Source organism: Rosa chinensis, chromosome 5, assembly GCF_002994745.2.
Source record: "Rosa chinensis cultivar Old Blush chromosome 5, RchiOBHm-V2, whole genome shotgun sequence".
Lineage (NCBI taxonomy): Eukaryota > Viridiplantae > Streptophyta > Magnoliopsida > Rosales > Rosaceae > Rosa > Rosa chinensis.
Window position 1 is genome coordinate 22,337,592 of NC_037092.1, and position 23,301 is coordinate 22,360,892.

The 23,301-nt window shown below is 37.0% G+C and overlaps 4 protein-coding genes across 4 annotated transcripts; 2 read left to right on the plus strand and 2 right to left on the minus strand.

The window, feature by feature from the left end:
- The first annotated feature begins 137 nt into the window (after positions 1 to 137).
- LOC112167833 (F-box/LRR-repeat protein At4g14103) lies at positions 138 to 2,516 on the plus strand. The gene is made up of 3 exons (XM_024304919.2): positions 138 to 250; positions 783 to 1,680; positions 1,905 to 2,516. Exons 1-3 carry the CDS (start codon positions 183 to 185, stop codon positions 2,451 to 2,453), a joined length of 1,515 nt encoding a protein of 504 aa, XP_024160687.1. The 5' UTR covers positions 138 to 182; the 3' UTR covers positions 2,454 to 2,516.
- Positions 2,517 to 4,179: 1,663 nt separating this feature from the next.
- On the minus strand, positions 4,180 to 8,040 carry LOC112203446. Its single transcript, XM_024344413.1, has 6 exons — positions 7,726 to 8,040; positions 6,983 to 7,439; positions 6,469 to 6,872; positions 6,268 to 6,414; positions 4,517 to 5,956; positions 4,180 to 4,383 (listed from the first exon to the last, which is right to left on the minus strand). The coding sequence occupies exons 1-6, from the start codon at positions 8,038 to 8,040 to the stop codon at positions 4,180 to 4,182; spliced, it is 2,967 nt and encodes a 988-aa protein (XP_024200181.1).
- A 586-nt stretch (positions 8,041 to 8,626) lies between these two features.
- Positions 8,627 to 10,335, plus strand: LOC112203447 (putative F-box/FBD/LRR-repeat protein At1g78760). The gene is made up of 4 exons (XM_024344414.1): positions 8,627 to 8,694; positions 9,196 to 9,704; positions 9,794 to 10,102; positions 10,259 to 10,335. Exons 1-4 carry the CDS (start codon positions 8,627 to 8,629, stop codon positions 10,333 to 10,335), a joined length of 963 nt encoding a protein of 320 aa, XP_024200182.1.
- An 8,340-nt stretch (positions 10,336 to 18,675) lies between these two features.
- LOC112168492 (DNA polymerase alpha catalytic subunit-like) lies at positions 18,676 to 22,610 on the minus strand. Its single transcript, XM_024305611.2, has 12 exons — positions 22,124 to 22,610; positions 21,929 to 21,976; positions 21,764 to 21,886; positions 21,570 to 21,653; positions 21,357 to 21,431; positions 21,059 to 21,123; positions 20,781 to 20,871; positions 20,484 to 20,672; positions 20,300 to 20,391; positions 19,210 to 19,942; positions 19,073 to 19,122; positions 18,676 to 18,940 (listed from the first exon to the last, which is right to left on the minus strand). The coding sequence occupies exons 1-10, from the start codon at positions 22,400 to 22,402 to the stop codon at positions 19,879 to 19,881; spliced, it is 1,110 nt and encodes a 369-aa protein (XP_024161379.2). The 5' UTR covers positions 22,403 to 22,610; the 3' UTR covers positions 18,676 to 18,940; positions 19,073 to 19,122; positions 19,210 to 19,878.
- Between the last annotated feature and the right edge of the window lie 691 nt (positions 22,611 to 23,301).

Sequence of the window (23,301 nt, forward strand, 5' to 3'; positions counted from 1 at the left end):
TTGTGAATCTGATTTATAAATAACAATATTCGATTTAAATGTTTAGCCCAACTAGATAGTGGGCCACTATGGCGCGCAAATAGGAGAGAAAGAAAGAAAGAAAAAAATCTATTTAATGGAATAACTGCTCAAGACTGGAACTTGGGTACTCCATGGGAGTGTGTGCAAAGATTTAGGGCAAAATGCAATCGCCGTTGTCATTTTCAGACGATTATGCCTCCGTTTTTCAGCAACAGATCCGAGCTTTCAGGTTCTCTTCCTCCTAACCCATCATCTTTTCTATCATCTGCTTTCTTTCACAAATGTGATCGTTATCCGTCTCCATTTGAGAAACAAATTTTACGATTTCATTTACTAGTGTTTGCTATTATATATATCGATCTTGGGTTTTGCATGCATAGGCCTTTGTTTTATGTCTAGTTCTTATTTTATTTTCATCATAGAAATTTTAGAAATGGGTGAAAAGGGATTTATGCTTTCTTTGCAGAATAGGACATGTATAAAAATCCAGGTGCAGAACTAAGATTCCAAATTTAGGTCAAAATTATACAATATTATTTTGATGACCGTGTCAATAATATTGAATATTTTGATACTATGGGATCAGTTTTCAGTTTTCATTGAGAAGAATATTCAGATCAGCATAGTTTGCTTTTTATGTTTAGAGCTGGGCAAATGGTGTAGTGTGAAAATCTCTCTGTGAAATTAGCTAAAAAATTATTTAAACTACGCGTTGTAATAGCAAAGATTGGATCTTGACAATTTGTCGTAAAACCCATCAGGGAAAAGCTGGATTTGGAGTGCAAGAGTAGAGTGATAGTTGAGGATAGGATCAGTCAACTACCGGATGGTGTTCTTCGTCACATACTTTCCTTTGTTCCGACAAAGTATGCTGTGAGAACCAGCATATTGTCTACAAGATGGAAGGACATGTGGACTTGTGTTCCCTATCTGTATTTAACCGACTTACAGTTCTCTTCCTCTGCTGATTTCATAGAGTTTGTTGATCGAGCACTTCTTGTTCGCGATTCAGCAGCCATTCAAAAATTCCATCTTGATTTCAATAATTGTCATGCTGAGGATTTGTATCGTATTGGTGGTTGGATACAAACTGCCGTCATGTGTAATGTTGTGGAGCTAGATCTTTCTGTTTATTCAGATGCAGAAGAGATGCTTGAGTTGCCCGAGAGTCTTTTGACTTGCAAAACACTAGAGGCTTTGAAGCTGCGGTCAAATAGTATCAAAATTCCTACATCAGGGTGTTGCCCAAAGCTCAAGTTCCTCTATGTTAAGTTTTCTTATCCTGATAATGACTCGATGGATTTTTCTCAGTTCCCTGCGCTTGAATATTTGAGAATAGGTGGATCACTTGGATACAATGGTTTTAGTTTCAACATCTCTGTGCCAGAACTGAAGAGTTTAAGGATAAGTTTAGAACCTAGAGATCTTGGTGAACCATGGAATTTTCTCATAAATGCCCCAAAACTTGAAAAGCTTGATGTCAGTGAGGGATTTTTGTCAAATTATACCTTCGAGAGTACAAAATCTCTAGTCGAAGCCAGTATTGATATCATTACCTTGGACGATGATGAAAGCGATGCCTCTGCTAACCGTGCAACTAAGTTTCTGGCTGGAATTTCCGGTGTTAAATGTCTGACTCTTTCATCTCCTTTCTCTATGGTGAGTATATATCTCATCCCTTGCACCATACCATTATCTATTTAGTCTTTTTCCTTTTTATCATGTTTATAATTTTCTTCTCCTTTCTCTAATCATAGTATTTATAACAGAAAGCCGTTTTTTCCTTTGGCAATTAGTGATTCGTAATGGTATATTATTGCATAAGCAAATTTTTAATTCCTTGATGAGTTTCTGTTTTGATTAATTCTTTATCTTTAATGCAGGCTTGCTCTATGCCTGTCTTTGAGAATTTGAGCAAATTGACGCTACTTCGTGATGGTCACTGGTGGAAAATTCTAATGAAGTTTCTCGATAGATCACCTAATATAGAATCTTTTGTCATAAACCATGAGTCTTATCCACCCACCCGCTATCTTGCTGGGGAGGAAGAGATGGTGATTGACCTTTCAGGCTGCAGGAGGAACCCAGATTATGTAGAAGTGCTGTACTGGAGTCCACCAGAGTCTGTTCCCAAGTGTTTGTTGTCATCCCTCAAGACTATCACCATAAAGGGGTTCAAAGGAAAGGAGTTCTTTGGATATCTAGATGAGATGGAATTGATTAAGTATCTGTTAAAGAATTGTCTGGTTCTGGAGAAGATGACTATTTATACTCCTGGTCTATGTTGGGGTACACAAGAAGAATTCTATAATGAAATTTCAGAAGCTGAATGGGGTTCAAAGGCTGTTCAAGTTCAAATGATCAAGAAGGAATTTTATAGGGCTGATGGATTCTATAGTTTTAGAGCTAAAAGTGTCTACTCCGACGATTAATTAGTCGCTGGAAACTACCAGTTTAATCCCCTTTCTTTCGTTTTTCTCTCTGTTCATCTTATGTCTTTTATCGGTGGTAGGCTGGTAGCCAATCTTAAACAAACTTGGATATGCTATCTTATGTCTTATGTCCTCTGCCTCTGGAATATATGTGTTAGCAAATATGATTGTGTTTTATGTCTCGCTAAAAATACTATTTATTAAAGTGAATTTCATCCTATGCGCAATATCTTGCGTTTCGTCTTTTAACTGTCTTTGTAAGATCATACGTTCTTGTCAAAGAAGGTTGTGTTATTAGTGCAAAAACAGCATACGAAAACTACTGAGAGTCAACATGTGAAAGGATACAAAAGGTTACATCCAATAAAATGCTTGTATTTTTTCCAACTTGAATAGCATCCCATGGAATTAACAGTTCAGTATATCAGTACTCTTCTAATTTGTTATCTATGTTGGACTCTGTGTGAAATCCTTGAGGTGATCAAGTGTCAGATTGCTTCCAGTTGCTGCTGCTAGGGCCTTAAGCACTAACTAAAGAATCCCAAGTGAAGCACCTAATCAAATTGGCTATAAAAATGGCTGGTCCATTGACAAAAGTCTGAACTGTATTTCGGCAAATGTAAAACTTGGTTGAAAGCAAAATTTGGTTGACCAAGTTTACAAAATTAGAAAAGAGTGACCAAGATTTAGGCAAGATGATCTTAAATTTAAACAACCACAAATTTTGTATTCTTTCACACTGACAAAATAAGTTTAGATTATTGCTTCTCAAGCTTCCTAACAATGCACAATATAAGTATCTCTTTTTAATTCGTTCTGGACTATCAACGAAAAATATGACATTGTCATAACACTCAATAGCAGATATTATAGATTTGTATGCAAAAGTTTGATCCTCTTTCAAATGATGAATTGCATAGCTGTCTTCTTGAGGAATTAATTGAAAATTCATCTTGTATTAGCCTTGGCATTGAAGAATCTTCACCACCTTGAGTCATTTCTGGCAAATCATAATCTATAAAACATTGGAGAAAACATTGTGCCTATCTAGAAGATGAATTTGCAATCGTTCCCTACTGGAAACATTCGATTAATCACATATTTAAATGCTCTCCTCAATAATTAAAACAAAAAATGAACATACTTTGGTATCAAAAACAAAACAAAATATAAATAAAACACACAATGAATACATGTGAGCCATTCATGTAGCAAACAGCCTAACAAGACATTAATTAAATCCAAGTATGAATGACTAGTCGATTTGACATTATTCAAAAAAAGAAAAAAATCGATTAAATCCTTAGAATAAGTGCCTAGCATCATTTGGTCTAGTGGCATAGTCTCCCCTTCATAAGTGAGTAGTTGTGAGTTTGATTCACGAAAAACTAACTATAGCATTTGAGTTATTTATCTGAGAAAAAAAAATCCTTTTTTTTTTTAATCAAATTTGACAGCCCTTTATTGAAATGAGAAATGTTCAAACATTGCAAAGCTCTGCTGCAATAGCAGAGTGAAGAAAAGCGGGAGTAGAAAAATAAAAAGAATCCTGCCTAAGAGTGCAGGCGTGTGCTGCTAACGTATGCGCAACTATATTGCCTTTCCTGCTAACATAGGACACACTGATACCCATCAACGTTTCCAACAAGTTGCACACATCATCATAGATTCTTCCCAACACCGATGTATTTGAAGAAATGTGTTGTGTGAGTTGCCGCTTCACTTCCTACGCATCAGTCTCCAAAATAGCCGGTATTAGAGCATGATCAGCTGCAAACTCCACAACTCTCTTGCAAGCAAGAATTTCTGCATGTTCCAGTGATATAAGACCACTAAGAGGACATGCCCCCCCAGCCAACATATGACCCAATTCATTACGAAACACAAAACCAAGACCCCTCCTTCCTGGTAATGTGGTTAAACGATCCATCTACATTGATCTTCAAAAAACCAAATGCAGGTGCACACCACCGAACTACTCGAGCTCTGCTAGTATGGGAATGAGTTTGTTTCAGATTATGAAACCTGAACTCCTGAAGTCTTGATGCAAGAAGGCTACTAACATCACAAGCGGCAGTGTTTTTTTGGTTCCACACTCTCTCATTGCGCTCCTTCCAAACTCCCCATAAAAGAAACATAAGCTCCCCAAAATTACTCAAAGACAATTCCGTAGCACTGAAACTCATCCAAGCAAGTAAATCGCTCTGTACCACCTGTGGGTTATACCACACCTGCTTCAGAATGGCCCTGGATTGCACTAATTCCTTCGTAAAGGGACAGTCCCTGCACAAATGGAATGTCATCTCCCTGTGAGTCTCACACAGCACACAAAGCTCCGAGTCCAAAACTACTCTTTTTAAAGCCAGGCTCTCTAGAAAAGGTAATATATCCAGGCAGACCCTCCAAATATGGATCTTAGCCTTGCTTGGAATCGAAGCCTGCCATAATTTCTTCCAAAACGATGCTCCCACTGGTAGTGTCATAGGACTATAGCTCGAAGAATGGGCAAAAGCAGACCTATAAGCATATTTAACTAAAAATTTACCATCTCTTGACAACTTCCAACTCAATCTGTCCACCACACGACGTCTACTCAAAGGAATCGCTGTGATCAACGTGGCTTCTTCCCTTGAAAATAACCTGTCAATTAACCCAACATTCCAGCCCCCAGTACCCAACATCAAGTCACATACTTTGTGAACCTCCTCTACAGCCAGTCTTGATCCCGTAGGCTTCCCAGAGAGCGAAGCGGGAACCCAATTGTCCGAGAACACAAAAATACTAGCGCCATCCCCTACTTGCCAACAATAGTTACTCTGTAAAAATGTTTTAGTGGAAACAATGCTCCTCCATGAAAATGATGGGGACTCATGAGGTAATGCATCCCAGAAGGAGCCAGTTGGGAAATATTTCGCCTTGTAGAGGCGAGCAACAAGTGAAGAAGGGTTGTTGAGCACTCGCCAAGCTTGTTTTGCCAACATTGCTGTGTTAAAATTAGAAAGGCTACGGAAACCTAGTCCACCTTCCTCCTTCGGATTACATAAAGCATCCCATTTCTTCCAATGAATTTTCCGTTTATCCAAAGTGCTGCCCCACCAAAACCGTGCCCACATCTGTTCCAAGTCCTCACAAAAGCTTTTGGTCAGTTCAAAGACACTCATGGCATATGTGGGTAGCGCATGAGCCACCACTCTGATGAGGATATCCTTACCAGCAACGCTTAACAACTTCCCCTGCCAGCCAGCTAGTTTCTTGGCCAATCTGTCTTTTATATATTGAAAAGTTGAAGTTTTCTTGCGTCCCACGTATGTGGGTAACCCCAAATACTTTTTATGCAAAGCCACTACTTCAACGCCCAAAAAATCTGACACTTCCTCTTGCATCTCGACAGTCACATTCTTACTAAAGACTACGGAGCTTTTACTAAAGTTAATAAGTTGCCCCGACGCTGTTCCATAGGTTTCAAAGACATCCTGTAGCTCATAAAAAGCCTCCAATGAAGCCTGAGCATAGATCATACTATCATCCGCAAACAATAAATGGTTTACTAGAGGAGCCTCAGGACAAACTCCAATTCCTGGTAACAATCCTGCAGATTGTTTTTGTTTTAACAAAGCGGAGAAACCTTCAACTCAAATGAGAAATAGATAGGGGGACAAAGGATCCCCTTGTCGGAGTCCTCTGCTAGGTGTGAGATAGCCCCTTGGTTTACCCCTCACCAGAAAAGAGTATCTAACGATACTGACACATTGCATAATCATATGAATCCAGCATGGAGCAAAACCAAAGCGATGCATAACCTTTTCCAAAAAACCCACTCCATTCTGTCGTAAGCTTTGCTCAGATCTAACTTCAAAGCCATGAACCCATCACTTCCATCCCTCTTGTTATGCACAAAATGAGCAATCTCGTTCGCAACCAGAATGTTATCAATGATCAATCTGCCTATAACAAAAGCACTCTGAAAAGGTGAAATCACAGAAGGTAGTACTACCTTTAATCTATTCGCAATTACCTTGGAATAGATTTTGTAAATAACATTACATAAAGCGATCGGTCTCAGATCAGACATATGTTCTGGATTGTTAATCTTGGGGATGAGACAAATATGAGTGAAATTGATTTTCTTAAGAAGCTGACCCGTCTGCAAAAAGCTTTGAACTGCCTCCAAGACATCACCTCCAATATGTTCCCAATAATGTTGAAAAAAGAGAGGAGGCATGCCATCTGGCCAGGGTGATGTAGTCGGGTACATCTGAAAAAGCGCACAACGTACTTCATCCTGAGTATAGGGTGAACAAAATTGACTGTTCATCTCTGGAGTTACCACCGGGGTAATAGCCTCCAAAGTCTTGTCTACAGCCTCATAATCAATCTCTGAAGCCATGAACATTTTAGCAAAGTAATTTGTGACGACCTCTGCCATCCCAGAATCATCATCATGCCATTGCCATCCTCATCAAACAAGCCTTGTAACATGTTTTTCCTCTTCCTATTCTCAGTCTTCCGGTGAAAATATCTCATATTACGATCCCCTTCCTTTAGCCAGGTAACCTTCGCTCTTTGTCGCCAAAACAACTCCTCCCGGTACAATAAAGATTGAAGCTTGTCCATCAAAGTTTTCTTTTCACCCTGCACTTCCACCGAAACTGGTACTTCCAAAAGTTCCTCCAGTCTAGACCGAATCCCTCTCATCTGCAATTGTCTACCTCTAAACACTTGCTTCTGCCACCTATCAAGCTGCAATCTCGTATGCGCAATCTTCTTTGCCACACAAAACATAGGTGCTCCGGCGACATCCGTCCCCCAAGCCTCTTTCACAACACCGTCGCATTCAAGATGTTGCAACCAGAATGCCTCAAACTTGAAGCAGTGTTGCTTGGAACGCACAACTAGAGGGGCTGTGCTAGCCTTCAGGAGCAGAGGTACATGGTCGGAATCCGAAGGCGGGAGATGAAAGAGTTTAGAGTGTCCAAACAAATCAAACTAAGATGGAGTGCAAACCTCTCGATCTAGACGCAACAGAGTCTCAGAATTCCACCAAGTGGCCATGGCGCCATGGAATCCTAAGTCTAACAAATCGCAGTAGCCTAAAGCCTCTCATTTGGCTTTCCGCTCAAATGGGACTAGAAATCTTCTCCCCATTGTTCAAAATTTCGTTGAAATCTCCTATCACAATCCAGGGTAGAGAGTCTAGATCAGAAAGATCACGTAACAATTGCCATGAACGATCTCTTTCACTCGTTCTGGCATAACCCTAGAAACCGGTTACCCTCCAAGAAGGAGAGCCAGACTCCTCAATCACCACGGCGTCCATGTGATGTGCCGACGTCGTCCCAACATTCAGATGCACATCGTCATTCCAAAACAACCCTAGGCCACCAGCTTGGCCTTCACTGAAAACAGCCTTCGCATTAACAAACCCTAGTGTCTTGCGTAGGTTTTCAAAATCTCCTTCTCTGCTTATCTTCGTCTCACATAAAAAGACGATCTGAGGACGATTCTGAGAAATCAAATCCTTCAACGCCCTTGTTGTGGCATCATTGTAGATACCTCTGCAGTTCCAACTAAGCAAATCCAAATCCATGGACGCCAGATTTGGCTTTCTAGCCCTAGAAAGTATTCCCAGTGCCGAGAGCAACTAGGTCACAGAAATTACTATTTAAAAAAAAATCCTTAGAATAAGTGATAAATTTTGATTTAATTGAATGAGTTGGTCAGTCATTGATCTCAAAGAAGAGGAAGCAAACTAGTGAATTGAAGGTGCTTCAATTGAGGAGGTGAAGGCAATGTTTCACCTCTTCCCCTTAGTAATGTGTACATATTGCCCTAGGAAATGTAATAAGGAAGCGCACTCTTTAGCTAGGCACACGCTTTTGTTTCCTGCTTTTCATGTTGGGGTAGAGGATGGACCACAATGGCTATCCAATGTACTCATATATTACTAATGTAACTATCTAATTGCTTAATATATGCAATGTTTCCTTTCTCAAAAAAAAAAATTGAATGAGTTGGTAAAGAGTGCGGTTTAAATGTATGAGCCCATTCGGTATAAGATACTGGGCCACTAAAGCTCAACATAGCGCTCACATTTATACGCTGTAAATCTGTAAGAGTGCATGTGGAGGTTTTCGCCTTCAGTATTCAGAGTTGCAGTCACAAAGATTGTGAAAATGTCTTTGGAGCTCTCATTCGCAGAGGACTATGCTTTCGTTTTTCAGCAGCAAATTCGATCTTTCAGGTACTTCTCTTCTTTGTCATATTTTGGTTCCCAAAGAAACTGAGAAAATAAAAAGGAATAGAATTAGGATTCACATCCGAACCCTGGCCTATTTTTGTACTGCGTATATCTGGATACACACACACAAACACACTTATTGTTGTATCCATAATAAAATTTGAGAATGAAATCCAAGTCCATCAATGAAATTTGATAAATGAAATCCAAGGATTTCATTTGAAGGAGAAATTTTCTATTATATTGATTTTGACGTTTTCATGCATTGACAAATAGTTCATGTGTAATTGTTACTTATTTTGTTTCATTTTCATAAAAAAATTTGAGAATGGTGTAGAGAGATTTCCTGTAGTTTCATTGTTTCATCTGATTCAGTTTCTGTTATCAGAAAGAAAAAAAATATATATTAAAATCTCTGTGAATTTAGCTTACAAAAATTACTTACACAACTCCAATGTCATAGCAAAGGTTGGAACTTAACAACTTGTCTTGAAACCCCATCAGGGAAAAACTGGTTTTGGAATCCAAGATTCGAGCAAGACAGGAGGATAGGATCAGTGAATTACCAAATGCTGTTCTTTGTCACATACTTTCCTTTGTTCCAACAACAAAACATGTTGTGAGAACCAGTGTTTTATCTACAAGGTGGAAGAACATTTGGGCTTATGTTCCGAATTTGTACCTGGATGATGACGAGTTCTCCTCATCTGCTGATTTTATAGCTTTTGTTGATTGTGTACTTCTTGTTCGTGACTCATCCGCCATTCAAAGATTCCATCTTCATTTCAATAATTGCCATGCTGAGCATTTTTCTCGAATTGATGGTTGGATTAGTACTGCCGTCAGGTACAATGTGGTGGAACTAGATCTTTCTATCGATTTAGAAGAAGACGATATGTTTGAGTTGCCTATAAGCCTTTTGACTTGCAAGACACTGAAGGTTTTGAGCCTGAGGTCGATGTTTGCCATCAATATGCCTACATCAGTGTGTGTTACTGTTTTCCAAGCCTGGAGTTCCTCCATATCCATTTTACAGTTACTTACCGTGATAAAATCTCCATGGATTTGTTTCATTTCCCTATTCTTGAATATTTATCCATAGATGGAGATCTGGGACACAGCTTATTGGACTTCAACATCTCTGCGCCTGAGTTGAAGACATTAAGGATAGATTTGTACAGTTCAGATTATATGCATGATCTGTACAATTTTTTTATTGATGCCCCGAAGCTGGAAAAACTTGATCTCCAAGAGGGTTCTCTACCGAATTTTAATTTTAACAACACAAAATCATTAGTCGAAGCCAATCTCTATTTATATCCCAATGAAGATTATGTAGAAGAGGACTCTGTTAAACGTGCAACTGAGTTTCTGGCACAAATTTCAACTGATTTCATGGAGCATTTATCAGGTAAGTTTTCTTAATTAGCCTGTTCCTTACGTTTATATATCATGTTTGGTGGAGATCGAGGATTATTAGGACTGAAGTTAAATACATAGGGAAGTGTATATATATGTCCTTAAACCTCTATGGACTTGTCTCATTTCCCTGTGCTTGAAAATCTAGCTATAGATGGATCTCTAGAAGTCAATGGCTTTGATTTCACCATCTCTGAGCCTGATTTGAAGAAATTAAGCATTTAAGCATAGATTTGCACAATGCAGATGATCTTCATAATTGGTATAATTTTTCTATGGATGCTCTAAAACTTGAAAACTTGATCTCTAGGATCTGGAATTCTAGATCATACGTATGATCTAGAATTTTGTTTTGTAGAATACAAAGTCACTAGTTGATCGAAGCCGATATTGTCTTTTTTCTTGATTTAGTGTTCAACCAAGAGACCCTCAGTTAACCGTGCAACTAAGTTTCTGAAAAAAAAATTTAACCTTTTTCTCCAAAAAAAAAATAAGGAAAATTTAACCATTTAATTATCTATCTCTTTCATGTGATATTTCTTGAGGTCGTTTAACCTAATCTTTATGTTATATAATCATGTTTGGTGGGGAGGATGAAAGAAGCGGGTGGTGTGTGGTTGGTTGGAAGAGGGAAAGGAAATACATGTATGGAAGAAAGAAAGAAAGAAAATAGAAAATTAATGTTAGATTTTGGTATGGAACTGAAATGATAAGGATATAATGTTCTCAGTGCATTCTGGTACCTTGCATTGTCAATTTTTTGGTTTCGTTTTATATCATGTATGTCCTCATTGTTCTTGCTGTATTAGCAATCATAGTGTTTATGACTGAAATCCCTTTTTTCCATTTTGCCAATTGATCGAGCATTCAAAATAGTATATTATGCGTCAGTAAATGTTTGATTATTTCCTTCATGAATTTGTGTCTGATTATTACTTTATCTTTGATGAAGGCTTGCTCTGTGCCTCCTTTTGATAGTTTGAGCAAATTGAGGCTGGTTCATTCTAGGAGCTCTTACTGGTGGAGAACTTTAATGAGGTTGCTAGAGAGATCACCTAACCTAGAGTGTCTTGCAATAGACGACTGCTCTTATCAAACTCGAAGACAGCTGGAAGAGGAGGTGATTGAACATGCTGACAAAGGAGCAGAAGTGATTGAACAAGCTGAGAATGGACCGGAGGTGATTGAACGAGCTGGGAATGGACTGGAGGTGATTGATCTTAGAGAGCAAATAGCAGCACTAGTACGTACTCTGAACTGGGTTCCACCAGATTCTATTCCCAAATGTTTGCCGTCACGCCTGAAGACTATCTCCATTAACGGATTCTATGGAAAGGGAACGATTGGATATCTGGATGAGATGGAGTTGATCAAGTATTTATTAAAGAATGGTAGAGTTCTGGAGAAGATGACTATTTATACTCCTGGTCTACATGGGGGTACAAAAGAGGAGTTTTTCGATGAACTTTCAATGTTTGATTGGGGTTCAAAGACTGTTCAAGTTGAAATGATCGAGGAGATATCTTATCAGTGAATGCTATGGGATATAAGGTACAAAAGCGACTTCGCAAAGTTTAGTCATCTACGAGTTCGCTTTTGATTCTTGTCATTTTGTAGAGACCACAATTTCCAGAGATAACTTGAAACAAAACTTGGATTTGTTACCATTATCTTGTTTACAGAGTTTCCTTTCTTAAAACGTACATCATCCCGTCTGGAATATTTGTGTTAGCAACCGTTGATGAAGACTTGTCAAACTGAATTTCTTCCGATCTGCAATATCTGTTAGGAAATACACAGTTGCAGACAAATAACTTTGGGAATGAAATCTACACTCCTAATTTGTAATTCACTCTTCTCTTTTTTTTTTTGGTCAAAATTATTATAAAAAGACAAAATTTAAGTTGTAAAAAATTTCCGCTAACAAAAAACAGCCAAAAACCAAATCTTTGCCGCCAAAATTTAACACCCCACCCCAACCTACAAATCTGCGTCCGTAGAACTCCCCAAAAAAAAAAAAGGAATATCGGTTTATTGGAAACATATGCCATCGGCAAAAGGCCGAAAGATCCCACAAAAAACATAGGAAAAAATGAACGTGCTTTTAATAGAAAAAGCGTAAAACAGAAAATAAAGCACACAATGACTACATGGGAGATGTGAGCCATTGTAGCTAACAGAGAATTAATTATATCTTAAAATAAGTGATCAATTTTGATTGGATTTTTCTAAATATACCCAGCAAATATCTATACACCTAGCAAATCAATTTTATATGAAAATACAGTTTTTTTTTTTATCAATAGAAACCTCATTCAAATAAACTGCAATTACATCGCAATCACAGCACCTAACAAGAGATTATAACTAAAGACATATAACTCTAGCCTCACACTACATATCCTCACTCCAAAGATGAGAGACTTACATGTTTATGGATCCAATGACGAATGCCAAATTGAGAAGTTGATCGAGCTAAATTGACTAAAGTATGTAGCAATAACTGGGATAAGATTTGGCCGCGATAGAAAACTATTGGGTGGACCATCCCAGGTTCTCCCGGAAACCTCAACATAGGTTGATCATGAAACTCACGGCCTTAAGCCGACAGAAGACTGGGTACTATTAACAATGAACCAGCTATCCAAATCCAACCATCCGTCAGAATTCATGACGACAACCTTAACTCGAAAGAGTATAGACTTGTTTGAGATCTGACAAACTGATCCAAAAACTAAAGACAATAAAAAAAAGATTAAACACAAAAAGCACCAAGCAAAAGAGCAACAAAACTAGAAATAATAGCTTAGTCCTCATGATAAATTAAGATAATAACAAAAGAAACTATGAAATTTGAAACATTTTTTTTTCTATTTATACCCTGCAGTTCACTGTGTTCACATAACAACGTTCTTTATTCCGGCAAAACCTCAAACCCAAATTTCATTTTTCATTATAATTGTTTCATCAATCTCTTAAGTTTAATACACATGATATTGACAAAGTTCTGAGAGTGCAATCACGATTTCAGAGACTTCTAATAAAATATGTTCATTTGTGTTTATTGAGTGAGTGCAATCACTACTTGATTCTCTAAAATACCACTTACTTCTTTTCATCAATGACAAAATTGCTTGGTTTTGTTGTAGTACTCGGAACACCGATGAAAATACAAGATAGAAAATCTTTCTACTTGCCAACACCATAATCAGTCCCCTAGAATAATCTCAGGCGCTCTGTAATGCCTTGTGGAAACAAGGAGCTATGATTCTGATTATTAAACACAGTACAACCAAAATCAATCAGCTTAATGGCACTAGACTTGGGCAAGCACCCGTATTGCGTTTCATCTGAAGAAAATTTTTATACCATTTTCAAGAAGTTTTTATTACATGAGTCGATACCCAAATATGAAACATGAATTGTAAATTGCAAAGGCCAAAATACCTTAAAACCAGGGAGCTTTACATATTCAGAAGACACAAGAAGAATACTTTATGGCTTCAGGTCAGTGTGGATTAAGTTTAAATGATGCATATCTGCCGAATATGACATAGCAGAACAATTTTGCCCGTGAGGTAACAAATTTGTTGAGTGTACTTAGATATTTATTAGGTACATTTAGAAATTGACTCTTGACCATTTATTCAATTTGGGCCTAACAAATATACCAGCCCATTAGGCTTTGATTTAATTGAAGAGTGCACTTTAAATGTATGAGCCCATTAGGTATAAGATACTGGACCGCTAAGCCCAATATATAGCGCACACGTATAATAATTGTAAATCTGTCAGAGTTCATAGAGGTTTTCGCCTTCAATATTCAGAGTTGCATTTACAAAGATTGTGAAAAGGTCTTTGGAGAGTAATTATGCCTTCTATTTTCAGCAACAAATTCGATCTTTCAGGTACTTCTCTTCTTTGTCATATTTTGGTTACCAAAAAACCTGAGAAAATAAAAGGAATAGAATTAAGATTCAGATCTTAACCCTATTTTTCATTGCGTGTGTGTGTGTAACACTTATTGTCGTATCCATCAATGATATTTGAGAAATGAAATCCAAGAATTTCATTGCGAAAGAGAAATTTTCTCTTATATTGATTTTGAGGTTTTCACGCATTGACAAATAGTTCATGTGTAATTGTTACTTTTTTGTTTCATTTTTCATAGAAAATTTTGAGAATGGTGTAAAGTGAGTAACTTCAATATATGTTTCATCTGCTTCAGTTTCTGTTATCACAAAACATATATGAAAATTTCTGTGAAATTAGCTTACAAAAATTAATTAAACTATACCAATTAATGTCATAGCAAAGGTTGGAACTTTAACAACTTGTCTTAAAACCCCATCGGGGAAAAACTGCATTTGGAGTCCGTGAGTCGAGCAAGACAGGAGGATACGATCAGTGAATTACCGAATGCTGTTCTTTGTCACATACTTTCCTTTATTCCAACAACAAAAGATGTTGTGAGAACCAGTGTTTTGTCTACAAGGTGGAAGAACGTACATTTGGGCTTATGTTCCCAATTTGTACTTAGATGATGACGAGTTCTCCTCATCTGCTGATTTTATAGCATTTGTTGTTCGTGTACTTCTTGTTCGTCACTCATCCCCCCTTCAAAGATTCCATCTTCATTTCAATAATTGCCATGCTGAGGATTTTTCTAGAATTTTGGTTGGATTAGCACTGCCGTCAGGTGCAATGTGGTGGAACTAGATCTTTCTATCGATTTAGAAGAAGATGATATGTCTGAGTTGCCTATATGCCTTTTGACTTGCAAGACACTGAAGGTTTTGAGCCTGATGAGGTCGAAGTTTATCATCAATATGCCTACATCAGTGTGTTACTGTTTTCCATGCCTGAAGTTCCTCCATATCCATTTTACAGTTGATTCCCCTGGTAAATCTCAATGGACTTGTTTCACTTCCCTATTCTTGAATATTTATCTATAGATGTAGATCTTGGACACAAATTATTGGAACATCTCTACGCCTGAGTTGAAGACATTAAGGATCGATTTGTACAGTTCAGATGATTTGCATGATCTCTACAACTTTTCTGTTGATGCCCCGAAGCTTGAAAAAGTATCTCCAGGAAGGGTCTCTGCCGAATTTTAATTTTAAGAACACAAAATCACTAGTTGAAGCCAATATTGAACTCCGATCTATATGACCATATGTATCACAATGAAGATTATATAGAAGAGGGACTCTGTTAACCGTGCAACTGAGTTTCTGGCACAAATTTCAATGGTGAAATATCTGTCTCTCTCATGGAGCATATTTCAGGTAAGTTTTCCTAAGTAGCTTGTCTTTACGTTAATGTAATAGATAAAGACGTAGAGTTGAAAGTGCATAAGAGGATTGTCATCCCTTGCTTCATTCAATTTTTTGAATATTTTTTTCATGCTTCTATATTTTCTCTCTGTTGTACCAACTACCAAGCATACTTTTTATTACTAAAAGCCCTTTTCTCCATTTTGGCAAGTGACGATTTGAAATGGTATATTATGCCCAAGTAATAGGCAATCAGTCCTGCATGAGTTGCTGTTTGATTAATATTTTATTTTTGATGAAGGCTTGCTGTGTGCTGTGTGTCTGGTTTTGATAATTTGAGCAAATTAACGCTGGTTCATTTTGGCGGCTCGCACTGGTGGAAAGTTCTAATGAAGTTGCTTGAGAGATCCACCTAATCTAGAATGTCTTGAAATAGACGACGGGTTTTATCCAACCCAAAGACAGATGGAAGCGGAGGTGATTAAAATTCCTGAGAAAAAAGAGAAGGTGATTGAACTTACTGACAAAGAAGCGCTAGTGATTGACCTTACAAAGTTGGCAAAAGTGCTGAATTGGATTCCACCGGAGTCTATTCCTAACTGTTTATCGTCACGCCTGAAGACTATCTCCATTAAGGGATTGAAGGGAAAGGGATACATTGGATATCTTGACCAGATGGAATTGACCAAGTATTTGTTAAAAAATGGTCGAGTTTTGGAGGACATCGATGACTATTTATAGTCCTGGTCTACATACCCCTAAGAGGAAATCTATGACGAAATATCAATGTGTGACTGGCGTTCGAAGACTATGCGTGTTGGATTAATCGAGAAGATGTTTTATCGATGTGGATGATTCTATGACTAAAGGTATAGAACCCTCTTCTCATACTTTAGTGCATGGGAATTATCTAGAAAGCTGTCCCTAATTTTTCTTCTTCACCTTTGTATTCTTCCAGAGGACCTCCATTTCTACATATATATTGAGCAATTCATGTTTGGTTTGTTATCATTTATTGTTTACGGATATTTGTCTTAGCAAATATTACAATATAGCCTTTTGTCTTGGCCTAGAAAGGGATTATTGAATGGTTGGTATTCACTATCTAGCTACTTAATTGGACATCGTTAGATGGTAATGAAGTCTTAGCGGTCTCACTAGCAACCCTAAAGAAAGAATGCAAGCTTCGCTCTCTCAATCAAGAGAAACAGTATTCAGTTGTGTCTATATGCAGAGGGATCACTATGTCAAAAAGGCCTTCAAACGATAGAACAGTTCTGTCGTCTGAACGAACAAAAATGTGTCGTCTAGTACGGTGTCATCTCTTGGGGGCATCAGACAACAGAAGTGTTCTGTCGTCTGATTTTTCGGACGACATAAAAAAATAAAAGTCTTGTGTCGTCTGATGAGTTTTGCATTTTGGGAACATTGTGATCTGTATCTTTAAAAGCATTCAAACAACAGTTTTGTATTGTCTGATAAACAAAACAACCACAGTATTTTTTAAATACTATTGTGTGAAGCATATTTGCAAGACTTATTTGTGTGGTCTGAATGCCCTTAAATAAGAAAAATGAAGACTCATATGTAGTGTCTTCTCTCATACAACAACACTTAAAGGTTGTGCTAATTAACTTTACACGACAATTATATGTGGTCGTAAAGAGAATCAGAGGACAATTAAGTGTCGTTCTAGGGTTGGTTTGTATGACATTTAAGTGTTGTGTGAAAGATTTTGAAATTATACATATATGATGTTGGGAAATGGTTTAGACAATAGATATCATATTCTTTCTGTTATGTCAATCTCATTACGACGACAATTTACTGTCGTTTGAGATTATTTAGACGACAAATTTTTGTAGTCTGAATATAAATAGTACGTGTTTTATATTGTCTGTAATCACATCCAATCACGCTTATTTGTTGTTGTTATACACTTTAGCCAATACTTTCAACTAACTTATGTTGTTGTTTTGGCTTTCAGACTACAATTTTCTGTTGTCTCATTGTCAAAAAGACAATAGACTTATTATTGATTTTTGTGTTGTGTCTGTGCAGCTGCAACCACACGTTTTGGTGTGTTTTTGTTGTAGCTTGCAGTTTGTGACGACACATTTTAGTAGTCCCCTGTACAATTGGTATGCATGCATTTTGGAAATTAAAATTGGCTATTCCTGAAACCATAAAATCCACATCCAAAATCATTCATTGCAATTTCCATTAATCCACCATTGTCTCATGTACACAAACCTAATCATGAATATCGATTCAAAATGACCCATATCTACTAATTTGGATATGCAGACAAGTCCAAATGCTTAAACACACTACTAGAATTATGGCCCCAGACATCGGCCAAAAACCGATGAGAAACAAAAACTCAACCGATGTCTTTGTGGGTGATGAGAAAGATCCGGAAAATGCAGACATCGGTTTTTAGCCGATGTCTAGTATTCGGGTAGACATCGGTTCCTTATTATAAACCGATGTAAATAGGTTTAAATGATAACAAACTTGCATGCTTTACTATTGTTAAACCCACATTTTATTGTATTTAAAGCTTAAAGAAATATAGATTATACAACACAAGTTTGCGTTTTAACATCGTTATTGATTTAAGAACCGATGAGTAATACTGTTACAGACATCGGTTCCCATAAACATTTCTTGTTCTTCATGATTTTGAAGCGTAATCTGCCACATATACCGATATATTTACTTATATTAACATCAGTGTGTAACGAAAAAACAATGTTAATAATCTATTGCACATCGTTTCTATTCAAAAATCGATGTCTGGATATTTTAGTAACATCGGTTTTCATTTTGGAACTGATGTCTGGGACTCGGTAGTATATCGTTTTTGACAATGAACCGATGTCTGGACATTTTAGTAACATCGGTTTTCATTTCGGAACTGATGTCTGGCACTCGGTAGTATATCGTTTTTGACAATGAACCGATGTCTGGACATTTTAGTAACATCATTTTTCATTTCGGAACTGATGTCTGGCACTCGGTAGTATATCGTTTTTGACAATGAACCGATGTCTGGATATATATTTTAGTAACATCGGTTTTCATTTCGGAACTGATGTCTGGCACTCGGTAGTATATCGTTTTTGACAATGAACCGATGTCTGGATATTTTAGTAACATCGGTTTTCATTTTGGAACTGATGTATCTGTATTACTGGACATCAGTTTTTATGGCTAAAACTGATTTCAACTTTATATCTAGACATCACATTCTATAAAGAGGATGATGTCCACAAAATAGAACTGTGATTATAAATTGCAAATTGGGGTATTATATCCGACATTCATCATCCTTAACAGTTTACAAAATGGGCAAAATAAAACCCCAATTCATGCACCTATATACTACAAGGCTAGCCTAGCAATTAGTATTCTTGTTTGTTCATAATTGCTACAAAAAAGTTAATTAAAAGCTAGTCTAACTCAAAATCAAGAAACTGGTCAGCTGCTTCAATGCGGACCTCGTCAAGTTGTTGTTGGGTATACCCTTTCCGATCCTTTACCGCCCACTACAAATACATATAACAATGTATGTCATAATGATACACCAATATTTAAAACATAGTTTTTTGTCAAATTACAATGCTTATAGCTTGGTTGAAAACGAAAGAGTGTCATCATTAATAAAATCCTTCATGTACCGCATAACATAATAGCCACACTCAACTCCACCCGGCTGCTTAGGTACGCCCTATTTATTCATGTTATTGAATTAGAAACAGAATTATCATAGTAAAACATATATTGTAACTCGATCAACCACAAATACTATGCTTACCGGAAGTAATTTTAACTTAGGCACTTTGTTAACCCTCCCCTTTTCAGCATTGTAAGTTTTAACTGCACTGCATACCATTAGGTAATTCTTTTGTGTAACTTAAAGCTCACACAAACTTACCCTACAAACAATGAATTAGTTGCTTGTAGACAAGGAAGCAGGGGTCATTACCCACAAAAGATTGAATAACTAGACTAATGAACACAAAACAGATTAACTACTCTGACCAGAAACCAAAATGAAAACAAAAACCTAACCTAAACTGCTCAGATATCAACGAAATTTTATAGACATTAAGCTAACATCCTAAACTGGATACTGGTTGGATTTTGGAGATCATTTGCTATGGTAATTAATTAAAAGAAAATTGAAACAGAAACTAAAGAAATAAACAACAAGATGATTTTTGGGCTTTTGGTTTTGAGACAACAATCGAAATAAACAAGTTAGAGACAACCTATCCACTCCAAAACAATCAAGCAACAAAGCTTTACAACTTGGTGAATTCTTTTTTGACTTCCTACTTCCCCTACCACTTATCTGAAATAGAAAAGAAAACAATTGGGAAGCTAATTGCCATAACTCTTGTTACTTGGTAAAGTACTTACAGTTTCATCGCCTCTACCAGTCAATTTGAGATATTGTAAGGCATAAGGAATTAGTAACAGTTCAGAAGAGTGTCAAGCATGCTAGCTTTAGCATGCAAGTACCGAAGTACGCATCAAGAAAAAGCCTGACACAAGAAGCAACCCTTTTTAAAATCAAATATGTGCTGGTATATTAGTTAGGACTTGACATACCTGACCAAGCAATTGACAAATTACTTCTAAATCACACCAATTACCAATACCAAAGGGTAATGGCACACCCTTAATTTGGTATAAAAATTGAAGCCTGTCTCTAGTGAACCAACACACAGGAACAGAGGACCTTGTTTTTTTGTTTAATTAACTCGAAATGAGCCCAAATTGAGCATAAGATTCTATTCTCCACTTTTGAAATACAAGTTTACAAGAGAAACCCTTTATCACAGAAATTAAATTTTAGAAATTAAATTTCATTGAGAACAAGATAAGCGAGTAAAGCCCACCTGCCCTCAATGCTCAAGACATTTGATCCGGCTTTAGAATTCTTATCTGCAGCCACTTTAGTAAACCCCATAGGAAATATGCCACCATCAAGCTTACGGACAACAGTAAAGTGGCTCAGCATACCAGCACTCCAACAATAATTTGCAAAACACAAGGCAGTGTAAAATAGATTCTAGGTCTTACCTTGGCCTTGTTACAACAGACAACAGATGCAGAGACAATTTCGTTAACATTCTGCTTCTCATTGATAATAGTTTTCAAACTTATTGCAGTAACAACCACTTGAGGAATATCTACAGTTTTCTTTGTGGAAGCTGAGACCCTTATATCTTTCGGAGCATTCACGATCACCTCAAATTTACACCAGCTTACCTGTACAGTAAAATGACATAATCTTAACAAAGAAACCAGAAAGAAGCCAAATATGGATTTCACAATATGACTAAGATGATGATGTATGCTGAGACTTGAAGATCTCACCCGTTGTGGAGCTGGGCAGATGGAAAAATTTGAAACTGATAGCCAAGAAGGTCCTTTTATCTTCCTTTTAACAAGGAAAAGTTCCAATGCGCTGCATAATATGTTTTGTTTTTCATTATTTCTTCTAAAGAAGAGTTTATAGTAAGATAATTGTTTTCTTTAAGATTGTATCTACCTGTAGGTAATCAAGCCAGGAATGAAAATATAATCACAGAAGGAAGATTCTAAAAGTTATATATAAGGTATTAAAAATGAAGAGCAACTCTAACTATTTATACCTGCTATGAGTTCCTAGAAGAGCACAAAAAGTTTCTCCTTTTAGATCTGCTGATAGTGGTAGATCCTGCACCAGTGCAAATAATGTTCATAAGAAACTGAGTCAAAAAGTTTCTTTAATAAATCATCAAGTCATTCTGCATTATGCATCTCTGCTTCATAGGCAACGTTAAACAACAACGACCTATGAAACTCCAAACATCTATGAGCAAGAAGCTGTAATACAGTTGATTTGCGATTGAAGGTCACTTTAGTGCTACCTAATAACCCTATTGATTTCATACTGGTTGAGTTATATACCCGGAATGGATAATTGATCTTCAGTACATAATTCTCCCCTGCAGGTATGTCAGATTGCTCAAAAGCATAGTTCCTCTGCAGTGTTCACATAACAGAAAGTGAGCAACAGAGGAAGAAAGAACATGAAAGTACTATGAACCTCCAAAAAAGTTTATTTTCTCATAACTGAGTTAACGCACAATTGGAAATATCAGAATTATTGAGTATGCAAACCTTGACAGGTGCCATGCTAAAAGCTGATACATTGAGATCCAACAACTTCTTTGCTAATTCATTCTTTAATTCTGAAGCCACATCCTGATGATGTAGAAAAGAGCATCAACAATAGCAACCAAAAAAAAAAAACAAAAGACAAGGCCAAACTAAATTTTATCTATATTCAAGCTTATACAGAAGAAAAAACCTACATGCAGCTTCTTACGAAAATCTGTGGGTGAAATCCTTGAGTCCTCGGCATCCTTTTCAAGCTTCATCATTTCGTCAGTTTGAAATAAAGGACTGTCCGGAATTGCATAGACACATCTTTGCATGTTCTTTTTTTTTTTTTTTGGTTACAAGGGGCATCTTTGCATGTTCTTTACAACCGCACAACAACTCTGATATGAACTTCCTACTTTAACCTACATCACAACAATGAATCAACTATAAAATAGGTTGATATGATTAAGCTTGTAAGATAATAACTCTTCAGAAATGAAACAAATTACAAAACATTCATTAATAAGAACGCAAAATAATTGTTATAACATAAAACTCGTCATGTTTACCTTCCCAAATAGATAAACAGTGCCCATATTAGGTCCATAGAACTCTTCGTAAGCATCAAGCATGTAAAAGGGCAGTGACCCATTTGATTCCAGATCAAAATCCGAACTCCCTTCACTAATTGAGTCACTTTTGACCTCCACATTGCCGCTGCCACCAGTAAGCCCGGCCCCACCAGTCATCGCGGCCTTCCATCCTGCCATAACATCCAAAACAACCACTGCTCTGTTAAAAACTGGGTTAAACCATATGTACCCCAATTTCCACCAACAAAGCACCATAGTGTATTGATACCACAGTAACCATTCTCAATATGTAAACCACTAAACTAATCCTGCTTCCCTTCTCTCTCAACCCATTTTGAAAAAGAAAAAAAAATATATCAATCAAAATGGCCAAGTAGTAAACACACTCCATTCAAACACAATTATTAATGCTTCTTCCAAAGTCCAAACATATATAAGTTACTGCATGTTAACCATCAATGGGTTAAACCATATATATGTTACTCCATCAATGGGTTGAGAGAATCTGAGAACAAATGAAGTTTTTAAATATCAACCTTAAAAAACAGAGACTCACCCATATTAAAAACACCAATGAAGTTTCCTCCAACTGTTTCCTACAACCGCAACAGTCGCAAAAAAGATACAAAACAGATACATAACTAAAGATACAATCTTCAAAATCTACGATATGGGATCCAAAACCAATACATCAAACAATTCAATGCTTTACCAAAACAGATACAAGTCTACAAATGCAACTCAATTTCAAATTTTCAAGTCCAAAGTCAAAACAGAAAGGCAAAAAGTGACTGATGCAATTCGAACCCAGAAATCCAGAAGGACAAAACAGATCACATATCCAATTTTCATCTCATATCAGTCATATGTATAGCGTATAGCAAAAGAAACAGATGCAATTCGAACCCAGAAATCGAAGCAAGAAAGATGGCAGCAACTTACCAAGCTAGAAGTTTCCAAAATCGAGTCGAAAACTGAAATTGAAGCTGCTTCACCTAGAAGAGTTCGAGCCAAACCCAGACTTGAAGATTGAAATTGAATACCCAGAAGCAGAAATTAAGAGGAAGCCATAAATCGATTAAAGAGTAAAAACCCATAAGCAAAAATTAAGAGAAACAGAAACCCAGACTCACCGCGCACCGTCAGTCCATCAC

Coding starts and splice junctions, on each gene's coding strand:
- LOC112167833 (XM_024304919.2), top strand. CDS start 183: ATGCAATCGCCGTTGTCATTTTCAGACGATTATGCCTCCGTTTTTCAG. Junction 251..782: donor CAACAGATCCGAGCTTTCAG/GTTCTCTTCCTC, acceptor AAAACCCATCAG/GGAAAAGCTGGATTTGGAGT. Junction 1,681..1,904: donor TTTCATCTCCTTTCTCTATG/GTGAGTATATAT, acceptor TCTTTAATGCAG/GCTTGCTCTATGCCTGTCTT.
- LOC112203446 (XM_024344413.1), bottom strand. CDS start 8,040: ATGGATTTGGATTTGCTTAGTTGGAACTGCAGAGGTATCTACAATGAT. Junction 5,957..6,267: donor CTTACGACAGAATGGAGTGG/GTTTTTTGGAAA, acceptor ATCTATGCTCAG/GCTTCATTGGAGGCTTTTTA. Junction 4,384..4,516: donor AAAACACTGCCGCTTGTGAT/GTTAGTAGCCTT, acceptor AGATCAATGTAG/ATGGATCGTTTAACCACATT.
- LOC112203447 (XM_024344414.1), top strand. CDS start 8,627: ATGTCTTTGGAGCTCTCATTCGCAGAGGACTATGCTTTCGTTTTTCAG. Junction 8,695..9,195: donor CAGCAAATTCGATCTTTCAG/GTACTTCTCTTC, acceptor AAACCCCATCAG/GGAAAAACTGGTTTTGGAAT. Junction 9,705..9,793: donor TACTGTTTTCCAAGCCTGGA/GTTCCTCCATAT, acceptor ATTTATCCATAG/ATGGAGATCTGGGACACAGC.
- LOC112168492 (XM_024305611.2), bottom strand. CDS start 22,402: ATGGTGCTTTGTTGGTGGAAATTGGGGTACATATGGTTTAACCCAGTT. Junction 21,887..21,928: donor GTTGTGCGGTTGTAAAGAAC/ATGCAAAGATGC, acceptor AAAAAAAAGAAC/ATGCAAAGATGTGTCTATGC. Junction 21,432..21,569: donor TTAGCATGGCACCTGTCAAG/GTTTGCATACTC, acceptor TGAACACTGCAG/AGGAACTATGCTTTTGAGCA.